The sequence below is a fragment of the Aricia agestis genome, chromosome 1, assembly GCF_905147365.1.
Source record: "Aricia agestis chromosome 1, ilAriAges1.1, whole genome shotgun sequence".
NCBI lineage: Eukaryota > Metazoa > Arthropoda > Insecta > Lepidoptera > Lycaenidae > Aricia > Aricia agestis.
Genome location: NC_056406.1, coordinates 27,387,151 through 27,399,384, shown reverse-complemented (window position 1 = coordinate 27,399,384; position 12,234 = coordinate 27,387,151). Strand labels below are relative to the sequence as shown.

General features: G+C 35.8%; 1 protein-coding gene across 1 annotated transcript in view; it reads left to right on the top strand.

The window, feature by feature from the left end:
- The window catches only part of LOC121733357 (laminin subunit alpha-1-like), a 78,653-nt gene that overhangs the window by 49,497 nt on the left and 16,922 nt on the right, over positions 1 to 12,234 (top strand). Inside the window, exons 4-7 of the mRNA XM_042123580.1 lie at positions 2,497 to 2,763; positions 4,038 to 4,199; positions 4,566 to 4,727; positions 4,965 to 5,070. Coding sequence (XP_041979514.1) covers positions 2,497 to 2,763; positions 4,038 to 4,199; positions 4,566 to 4,727; positions 4,965 to 5,070 — 697 coding nt within the window. The remainder of the gene's footprint in view (positions 1 to 2,496; positions 2,764 to 4,037; positions 4,200 to 4,565; positions 4,728 to 4,964; positions 5,071 to 12,234) is intronic.

Genomic DNA, 12,234 nt, shown 5'->3' with positions numbered 1-12,234 from the left:
GAACAAACGTTGTTATTGTAAAAATCAATCTTGATTCGAGAAAAGGCTACCGGCGGTAGTCCGTAACTAATTTATCAATCGACGCATGATTACAAAATTTTCCCTTGAAAATCTTGCTAGCTTGTAACTGACAAATGATTTTGATCCTAAGTGGATCAAAATCATTGGTCAGTTACAATGATCGATCCATTGGTTCGTATGGTGACATGGTGACTCAGACTTTTCGGCATCTAAACTGTTTTAATTCAACAAAATAATTTTCTTTTTCTTTAATATTCGTTTTGTTCAACAAAATCATCAATCAATTTGTCAAATCAATTTTTTTTAGGTGTAAGCTAAATGAAACGTATTATGTCAGAGTGGTCACCCTACTACAGCACTACAGAATCAATTAGAGAACAACTCCAGCGCCGGCCGGTCGCTACCTTACTTAATAAACAATTTCTAGCTACCAACTGTAATTTGATATTCCTTTTGTCCTTTAGTAGGTATTCCTTTCATTAACATAACAATATGCGTAGATTTAAACATACAGTACACACTATAGTAACTACAGAATATTATAGTCATAACTTATACTATCAGTACCTTCTTATCTAATTCACCATTGTATTCTAGGTAGTTATTAAGCTGAAGAATCAAATGTAATTATTTAGTAGTTATATTAGTCCCAATGTGCAATGTTCTTTTTTTTACGATTAAGCTGATGATGGTCACATTGTAGAGCAGCATATTCCTTGTTAATTGTCCATCATCGACGTCAATCTTGCATACTATAGACTTCATCACAGCTGTTGTGATGACGAGAAAACTGACATCATTTCAGACGTTGTATATATCTTGCCGTTCTCCGAAACTACGATAGCGCGATGTAGAATTGTAAGGCTAATTGTGATTACCGCCACACAATCGTGGTAATCAATCATGGCGTGTTATAAGGAACCTTAAATCTTTTCCCACTTTACTGTTAACAACATTACATTCCACTCGTGGCAAGAATGTAGCGCCGAGCGTGTATACTCCACTTGGTGTTGTGTTTGATGTGTAATTACTGATAACTAGGATTAAATCATTCACGACTCTCAGATAAAGTTATGTCATGGATGTGTATTAAATATGTGTATTATATAATAAAAATCTTAAATATATGTATAGTATAAAAGTATTAAATATATCTCCGTTGTCTGTCGTAACACAAGTCCTTCAGGTACTTAGCACGGGGCCAGACTGACGTGGTGTGAAGCGTCCATAGATATTATTATTATTATTATTATTTCTATTACTGTAGACTAGGCCCTAGGGAATGTGTACAATTCGTTCATGTAAATAACAACAGATTCATAGTAATAATTTTCAGTAATGTTCTGTTTAGTTAAACCAGTAAGTACATCGTACATGTTATATCTGCACCGCGATATTATTTTAATCAAACTTCAGGGTAACTTCGTTTTTCTGTTAGATCTACTATGTTGTCTAAAAACAAAAACAATAATATTATGCGAAATAGTACTTCCATTCGTCTCAAACAAGTGTTAAACTTTTGGTTATTTTACGTGGTAGAGTCTGAAGAGATGGGTCAGCTCGACCGGAGAAATACCACGGGCTCACAGAAAACCGGCGTAAAACAGCGCTTGCGCTGTGTTTCGCCGAGTGAGTGAGTTTACCAGAGGCCCAATTCCCTACCCTTTCCTTCCCTATTCCCTTCCTTACCTCTCCTACCCTGTAATCCTATTCCCTTTTAAAAGGCCGGCAACGCAGCTCTTTTGATTTTGCGTGTTTCCATGGGCGACGGAGGTTGCTTTCCATCATGTGACCCGTTTGCTGGTTTTTTTTATTGCCCCCTTATTTCATAAAAAAAATCTAAAATCAGATGCATTTGAACGCACCTATGCTTTTTAAGGTTTATTTTAAGACTATAATTTAATCAATGCGGAAATCCTCGCAAAGAGTATCCTTAAATCATGTTATTTACTTCAAATCCTTAGACTATTCGCTTGCTAATTTATTTATTCCATAGATACAAGATCGCTCCGCCTGGCGACTCTGTTTGCACTTTTAATGGCGTCCACTTTACGCTTAGACCTCACAGCATTATTTACGTATCTGATTCGTGTTCCTCGACACTAGAAAACACTTAAACCACTATTTCTTTTAGTCCTTTTGTTGAAGATGTTGTCGAGAAGACAAAGGTTTAAAGTACAGTCGTTTTATTCATTTGAAAATATGCGACTACGAAAAAAAACTGAATAAATGAAGCCTGATTGTCATGAAGTTGGTTATTGATTTCATGGAAAAACTGTTGTCATCGGCGTAACTACGATGACTCGTCATAGTAATCGGGTTTCCGAATTTTTAAAATATTCCCTTCATCAACCTGCCTGCATTTGGAATAATGTTATTTATAAACATAATTAGATAATTTTGGCGCAACGAAGTTGCAAGCGTCATTTAGTTCTAAACGTTCAACACTTTTCATAAATTCTAAACGTTTTTCAGAAAATGGAGCTGCTGCACGTGATCATCAAGGTGGGTCCGTCGCCGCGGGCGCTGGCGTGGTCGCTGGAGGTGTCGCCGGCGGCCAGCGGCGACGACTGGCGGCTGGTGCGGGCGTTCGGCGACCGCGACCACTGTCGCCGCCTGTGGGACCTCACGCCCGAGCGACGACGCCGGAAGGCCAGGCGGGCGCGGGGGGTGCGGGGGGCGCGGGGGACGACCACCTGTTCCACGCAGTTCGCCAGCATCAAGCCATTGGAGAATGGCGAGGTAATAGCCCGCGACGTCTGTTGATGAGACTTTTGAGGCACGGCAGGTTTTTCACTGCTCGGATGTAGTTAGCTACAATGTGTACGCCATCTAAGCAGGGTTAGTGGATAATGAAAGTAACTGATGTCGCTTGAGCCCCAAAATCAATATGAGGTTTGGCTACTGACGTAGAACCACAGATGACGTAGCTGAGTAGAACCACTATTCCCTAAAGATGAGTAGTCTTTGAAATGATGTTGGTTTGACTGCTTTGTGTAAAGCTTCTCTCTAGATTCATGAGATAAATCTAGGGAGGATAATGCACCAGTTATTAAGTAACATCAATAATTGTGTACATAAAAGTTAACTCGTCGTTGCATGACTCAAAATAGCCGTTATCACAGTATCAGCCACTGATACAAGATAGTAGTACAATGACGCCGATATAGCAACAGTCAACTATTATCATACAAAGTCCCTATAAACCTCTTTCTTGTATAAACTAAAGATACTTAACTCATTCAGGTGTAGCATTAGATATGAGAGGCCTAATAATCTGAAATCCCCTAAAGTCTTTATCAGCTTTTGAGAGATTTTATTTATTAGTTGGTACTCTCTATAGAATGTTTTTTTTTTTCATAGTGTGCCAGGCACTAGCTCTAAACCTCACTCGTATTTAGTAGACGTATTATACTCGCATTACTCCCTTCATATTATGTAAATCTTTCCTTAGGTATTATTTCCTTGACTATTGAGACCAATATTATGGTATATCCAAATGTGGTCTTCGAATAAGTCCTTCAGCGCTTCCAGCGACGGTCACCGGTCGTTGCTACTGGTCGCTGGTCGCTGGTCGCCCGATATGTTTATCTCACCGGAAGCGATAGGTACACATTCCTTGTTCATATAAACATTGTAATTTGAATACATTTATCAGATGTGCAAAAATATAAACAATATTACTGAGTGTTTTTTTATTGTGGATAATAATATCATGGTTTCCTAATTCCTATCTCATATTAAGAGCTTTTCACTGTTGACTCGCCTAAGAATATGTTGAAAAGTATAACTTATTAGAATGCAAATGTTTACACTACTTATTATCATAATATATCGCTAAAAATGTAAGAAAATGCCAGCCAATCAGACATACACACAACGTTCCGCGCGAATGCCATTGCTTTCGCACGGAAATCGGAATCATCACATCATCAGACCCCCGCTGCTACCGTCCGTCTGTTAGTCGTATCATAAAGTTAGTTTGTATCTAATTATCCCCTTCCATCACTCCACAGATGCACGTCGGCCTCGGTTCGGGGGTGGCAGCGCGACGCGTGCGCATCTCGTTCCGCGCGCCGCACGCGGGCCCGCACCGGTACTACACCGTGCGTGAGCTGACGTTGGCCGCGCGCTGCCTCTGCCACGGACATGCCACGAGCTGCCACGTCGATAGCAAGGTGAGGACAACAAAAGGGAATGAAAAACCTGATAAGGGGATACTACTAGCGTTCGTGAACATTAAGGACAAAGAGAGAGGACAAAAGTATTCACAAGTGCTTTCTCAACCTTTAAAACCCCTTTGAGCTCTGGTGAACTGACTGCGCAACATAACGAAAGAGTTATGCCACTTGGCTTTATTACAATCTATGCTGCTAACCTGCTACGCTAGAACAAACACGATTAAAGGTAATTTGAGTATCTCGTCTGTAATAAGATGGCTTGATGTTTTTGCAATAATTTTTGTTTCCTGATTCTATATTAATTTAATAAAGTTTTTGTTCCCCTAATTTGTGGTAATTTTATAACCATGTCATGTTTTTCAGAGTGTAAAGTGCTCGTGTCTCCACGGCACTTGCGGCTTCCACTGTCAGCGGTGCTGCACGGGGGCGCCGTGGGCCCCGCACCGCCCCTGCCCCGCCGACGACCGCGCGGACTGCGCCGGCGCCTACGACGACACCGGGGCGATACTGTGCATGAATTGTACAGTAAGTAGTCCAATGACTCATTTTGTAAAGACGTAATTTTGATGAACTTTATGTGTTATTAAGTACGCCTACTTTCTACCTGTCCATTAAGGAGCGCGCGCAACACGCAGGGAATGGGTGGGAGTTCGACCGCAGGAAGATATTTCCGACTAAGCAGGCATTACTTATATTTATATATAGCACGTAACATCTCAAATCTATGATCAGAATTTGATTGAAGCTGTTGTACGATTTCAGGACAACCGCGCTGGTCCGCTGTGCGACAAGTGCCTGGTGGGGTTCTACAACGTGCTGCCCGACGACCCCTGCCTGCCCTGCGAGTGCGACCCCGAAGGATCTGAGGGTGAGTATTTGGTAGGGCTACCGTAAACATTTCCACGAAGTACCTTCGTATACTAAGATGCTTTCAGCACCCTCTGTGTCAGTTTTTAAAAAAAAACCAAAAGTTCACCCTAAACTAATTTATTAATCCAAAATTAAATTAGTAACACTTTAAGCTATGACTTCCCACACCTTACTTGCCCGGCTTCCAGAATCTAACTGCACGATAAATTGAAGTAGAATGAATACTAAACGAAAACTGCAACGCAAACGGAAAAATATCGAGGAATAATAGAAATGCTTATTAAACGGAATGTACTAACTAACTAGGGATGTAACAGCTCCCCCCTTTTGACGAAGCTTTATCTCTTTAAGATAAGCGAAGTTAAAAAGATAGAGACGTAAAGTGTGCGAAGTCTACAGAACATAGAAATATAAAACATTCAAAACACAAATGAAATAGGAAGTAAATATCTAAAAATAGAACATCATTGTCATTATTAAAAACATCATTAAAATATCAACATAATAAAACATCATTGTTATAAAATAGAAAAATCGTAGACTTCACAAAAATAAAGAAATTGAAAATAAAACGAGACAAAATTATTAACTGAAAACGAGACAAAATTGTTAAATTAAAAATTTAAATTTCTATTAGAAGAAGATTGATTTTTATCAAAAATATTTGCACGATGTTGCAATGGCAAGGATTTAATAGATTGCCTTTCTTCATCTGAAGATGAAATCTGAGTCATCTCGATAGAATTAGAAATTTTAGATTTATGTCTTATATTTTTCTTATTATTACATTGATTGAAAATCTGAATGCAACATCTTGACTCATTCATAGAATTTTTATTTTTAAAACATCTGAAAATCTTATACACAAAATACAAAAATAGAGACACAATTAAAATATAAGTAAATGTAGAATAATATTGGCCATATTTAATAAAATGAGATTCTTTTTCTAAATTATTAATTTCATTTTCTAAATTGTCCATTTGATGTGAGGCATATTTTAAAGAGTCTAAATTTATTTTGCTTAAGGAAATAGGAGATAAATGTGGTAAACTTTTATTAAATATGTCCTTTTTACAACAATCGTCCTCGGTAATATCAAAACTTATATCTAAAGGAGATTTAATCATAAAAGAATAAGAATTAGTTGGTAACAATTGTACAGTCTTCGAATAGCCGACACAATCAGCTGTTAATTTAACAATACCAGTACCCTGGATAGAAAAATCATTAATTTCATCATCACAACGAATAGTTAATTTATTTGGTTTTGACTGTACAAAAATCCATTTATTATTTTGTAACTTTTGCCATATATCGATATTACCGTATAAAATTTTAGAATTACATTCAGAGGGCAACGAAAGTGTGACCTCGGTTAAGATTTTTGATTCACAATTTGGATTACTAACACAAGAGTAAATATTGAACAATTCACAAATAGAATAATTACTAGTTATTAATTTACAATCATTTAAGGAGCTCAGCATAGCATAATGCAGTCTGTCGTCGCTCAAGGCGATATATGAGTCAGAGGGTTGAATTAACGCGAAAGTATTATGAGCATCATCGTGAGGCGTTGGCAAAGGAATATTTTTATACACCATAAATTTTTCAGGTGTGACTAAAGGAATTTGTAAAATAAAAATTATTTTATTATTTAAGAAATAGGAACTAAGCTTAGAAATATCGATTAAAGTATGAATATTCTCTACACTAAGAGAGATTGGAAACTCCAATTTTTTACTTATTTGGTTACTATGCTTAATTAACTGATTATAGAGACTTATAGGACTAATTACACTAGGATGTAAAACATTCACTTTAGAAAATAAGATAGAATTTAAAGGTAGTATCTAGTAAATTTGAAATAGTAAGCAAAGAACCTTCGATAATATTAAGTAAATTATTTAATTTAGAATTGTATAATAATAGATTATCTGTATCCGTAATTTTAGAAAGAATATTATTCATATTATTAATTTGCGTATTTAATTTCATTTCATTTTGATTGAGCTTGTAAATAGTATTATTAAAATTATTAATTGTAGACTTTATAACGTGTATATTATCACGCATTAAATGAAACATTTTATATTCGCTTTTCGCGATAACGGAATGATATTTGAATCCGCGTCGCTGCGGCAAAAGCTATGACAGCATAATATTCTAAAAAGAAAGAGACGAAATATATTTTTATAACATAGAGATAGAAGGCTAAGAAGTGGCAGGCTTGATTTCATTAGTATGATGTTTGACATTTTTGCGACCTATTTGTAGAGTCACATTATGTTTATTATGAACTTTAAGAATTTTATATGGGCCTTTCCATATCGGAGATAAGGCTTTTCTTAATCTATGATGATGTTTTAAATACACCATATCACCTGACTTATAAGAAACTTCGCGAGAATTAGAATCGTAATATTGTTTTGACCTTTCTTTACTACTGATAAGGTTCTTAATTGCTTTTTCGCGACTAAAGCGCATTCTATATTGTAAAGCACGAATATATTCATTATAAGTAGTATTATTATTACTCTCGTATAAAGAGCTAGGAATAGAAGGTTTATAGCCGAACAATAGTTCATGTGGCGTAAAATTAGTAGAAGAATGCGGCGTCGTATTATAAGCTAAGATAGCAGTAAATAAATAGCAATGCCAATCGTTTTGATTCTCATTGACAAAAGATTTTAAATATTCTTTTAAAGTTGCATGAGAGCGTTCTAGTGCGCCATTTGTTTGAGGATGATAAGGAGTAGTAAATAATGCTTTTACCTTTAAAATTTCAGTTAATTGTTTAAATAAATCAGACGTAAAGGGTGTACCTAAGTCTGTTAAAATAGTTTTAGGAAATCCGAAAAGAGACATAAAATGAACAAGATTTCGAGCTATTTCGTCACTTGTCGACGAAACCATAGGATAAGCGCTAGTGAATTTAGTAAGATCATCTTGTAACGTTAAGATGAATTTAAAATTTTGGAAACCCGCGTCGGGCAGAGGGCCTACAATATCGAGAGCTAATCTCTCAAATGGCCTTGTAGAAGTAGAAGTGATCTCCATTGGAGCTTTGTTAGATTTTCGTAAAGGCTTATTGATTTGGCAAAGTTTACATTTTTTAACATAATGCTCGATATCAGAGCGCATTCCTTTCCAGTAATAACTGGCTTTAATTCTTTTATACATTCTTTGAGAACCTGGATGACCCGCAATAGGCGAATCATGATTTTCCTTTAAAATTTTAGGAACTTCTACCGGAGTAGGATAAATTAATTGATTTTTGTAAATACAAATTTTAATATTAGTATTGTGAAAAATATAGGAAATCATATTATAAATTTTAGTATAAGATAACTTAGAAAATGGATCTGAAAAATCTGAAATAGCAAGATCCGTAATATTTTGGCAATCGACTAAAATATTTCTTAATTTAATTAAGAGATTAAAAATATCGTTATAATGAGTTTCATCAAAATGATGAACTTTAGTAAAAAGGAAATAGTAATTTTTATCTTTAAAATTATAATGTTTAATTGTGAACGGCTCACGTTCAGAATTTAGTAATTCGTCAGCATTTTCTAGCTGCGATAAAATTTCTTCGCAATGCGGAATAGAATTGTCGAAATCTAGAGAAACTGGACACGCAATATTATTTAATTTAGATAAATGTAAACCTTGAGTACATTCTTCGATAATAGTATTAGAAATAGGAAGTTGATTAGTAAATTGATTTTTGAAGTATTTTTCATAGGTTAAATTATTTAAGTTATTTATATTAAGAGCATTGACCGGACACCTAGACAGAGCGTCGGCATTAGAATTGAGACGACCTTGTTTATAAACAATCTCGTAGTCATACTCCTCGAGTTTCAAGCGCCAGCGAATGAGTCTGCTACCTGGATCTTTTACATTAAATAGCCACACAAGTGGTCTATGATCCGTGACGATTTTGAATTTATTACCATATAAGTATGGTCTAAAAGTTTTGACGGCAAATAAAATTGCTAGGAGTTCTTTTTCCGTCGTAGAATAATTGCCTTCAGGCTTATTTAAAGTTCGCGAGGCGTATGCTATAGGTTTGTCCTTGCCTATAGGACCTTGAGATAGAATTGCGCCTACAGCATAATTACTAGCATCTGTAGTAACATTAAAAGATTGAGAAAAATCGGGATATTGGAGAAGAGGAGCAGAGATTAATTTTTCTTTTAAAAATTCGAATGCTTGTTGCTGTTCCGCATTCCAGTGGAAAACAGCATCTTTTCTTAAGAGACACGTAAGAGGCTTAGTAAGCTTTGCAAAATTATCAATGAAACGGCGATAATAGCCTATTAGACCTAAGAAGGATTTAATATCTTTAGGATTTTTAGGAACTGGAAAATAGGAAACGGCCTTGACCTTATCAGGATTCGGAGTGACACCTTTATCGGTGATGATATGACCAAGATAAGCGACTTCATGTCGAAGAAATTCGCATTTATCTGGCTGAAGCTTTAAATTGCTTTGACGAAGTTTGTCGAAAATACGTTTTAATTTTTCAATGTGATCTTGTAAATTTTGGCTAAAAATAACGATGTCATCAAGATAAATGAAGCAATCTAGACCTTGTAGACCTGATAATACGGTATTCATTAACCGCTGGAACGTGGCTGGGGCATTTTTCAACCCAAAAGGCATTCTGGTGAACTCGTAATGTCCAGACATGCTTGAATTAGTACTAATTGTAAATCCCGTTTTTGGGGCGTCCTTAGGACTCATTTTAAGCTGATGAAAGCCACTTGCTAAGTCTAAGGTACTGAAATATTTTGAATGACCTAGCTGATCTAGGATGTCTGTGATAAGAGGCAGTGGATAAGACTCTGAAACAGTGGCGTCGTTAAGGCGACGATAGTCTATGACGATTCTCCACTTTTGTTTGCCAGAAGCGTCTATCTTTTTTGGGACTACCCAAACTGGGGCGCTCCAAGGCGAAGAAGAAGGCCTAATAATTTTCTGATCTAGCATTTTACGGATTTGGGAATCGACCTCTTCTTTGTGACACTCAGGAAAACGATAGGATTTAACATGGATAGGAGGAGTGTCACCCGTATTAATACTGTGTTCAAGGACACTAGTACAAATTAAAGGCTCGCCATCTAAATGGAAAATATCAGTGTAAGACGAGACGCAATTTAAAAGAGCTTTTCTTTCTTCATTATTTAAATGAGAGCAACGAATTAAATTTAAAACTTGACTTACGCGATTTGACTTGGAACTAGAAATAGAATTTATGCTTATACAATTTTTATAATTATTTAGACATTCATTTTCGAATGGTGTTAATTTTACATGATAATCTTTGACTTCGATATCGGACTCAGTAGTATTTAAAATAGTAAGGTTCACTTTCCCATTAGGTTTGACCTTTACTATGCAATTAGCAACATAAACACCTTGACTTAAGGTATGATCTAGAACTAGAGCTTCATTGTTATGATAAAGCTCGGGCGAGAAATTTGATACAGTACACTCAATACAGGCTTCCGCACGAGCCGGAATGATATATGTTGGCTGAGTGTAAACAATTGGAATAGAATGATTATTTATAGTCATAGATTTAGAAGAATAATCAATGTTAGATTTAAAGAAATTGCAAAAATCGCTACCGATAATACCATCGTAATTAGTTAAATTTATGTCGTCATTTGTCACATGAAACTTGTAATTAAATTTTTCGAAAGATATAGAAAATTCTAGTTGAAAGGTTCCTAATGTCTCGACAGGATTTTCGGAACTGTTAATGCCTTTTAGCTTAACGATTTCATGTGAAAGATCTGGAATTTGTAATAGACAGGACCCCTTGACGATACTGATGGCTGATCCCGTATCAACTAGAAAACATAGCATACCCGATCCCGGTGCATGCTTACATTGCAAATAAGTATGTGGCAATGATACCTTTTTAGAATAATTATTAATTTCGTATATAGATTTAGAAGAACTAGGATTTATGTTAGATTTAAGTGACTTATTAAAATTAGTATTTTGGACAATTTCGTCCTTAAAATTAATTTGACTCGGTTCATCTGACCGAGATGTAGATTTAGGATTATTTAAACTAGAATTAGTAGAAATTAATTTACTAGATTGAGACGATTGAGACGAATTAGTATTAATTGAGTTAGAAAATGAGACATGTTTTGATTTAGAATTATTTTTACACATTTGGCAATTATTTTGGCCATTAAAATTTAAATGACTCTGCTCTTTTGACAGAGATGTATTATTTATTTGACTCGACTCTTTTGATCGAGATGAAAATTTAGTAGGACCCAAATTTTGGGATGAATTATGACTCAACTTTTTATTTTGTTGAGATGGACTCAGCATCTTGGGCTGAGATGTAGATTTAGAAGAATTTGATAGACTCAACATGTTTTGTTGAGATGGACTCAGCATCTTTGGCTGAGATGTAAATTTAGAATTTGATTGACTCAACATGTTTTGTTGAGATGGACTCAGCATCTTAGGCTGAGATGTAAATTTAGAAAAAATTGTTTGACTCGGCGTTGTTCGTCGAGATGGACTCAGCATCTGTGGCTGAGATGGACTCAGTAACTGTGACTGAGATGTAGATTTAGAAAAGTTAGTTTGACTCAACGTTTTTCGTTGAGGTGGACTCAGCATCTTTGGCTGAGATGGACTCAGTAACTTTGACTGAGATGGACTCAGCATCTGTGGCTGAGATGAAGATTTAGAAAAATTAGAAGATATAGAATGACTCAACACTTTTCGTTGTTGAGATGGACTCAGTAGCTTAGACTGAGATGGACTCAGCATCTGTGGCTGAGATGAAAAATTAGGAAAATTAGAATAATATTTAGAATATATTATCGTGTCCTTATGATTAACGTTGGATTTTGGCAGACACGGAACCAAAATCCTTTTTAATTTAAATCATCGTGCTTGGATTGAGTCTGATGATCATTATTAGCATTATATTCAAAGTCACATGTATGTGAAGGAATATGACCGTCGTCACGTTGTGCGTTGCCAGCGTTTACGCGGCGTTTCATATTAAATTGACGCTTACGACATTCCATGATCGTGTGACCGACGTTTTTGCAATAGTTACACGATTTAGCATAAAAATTTGAATTATTATTTGACATAGAAATTGAATTAT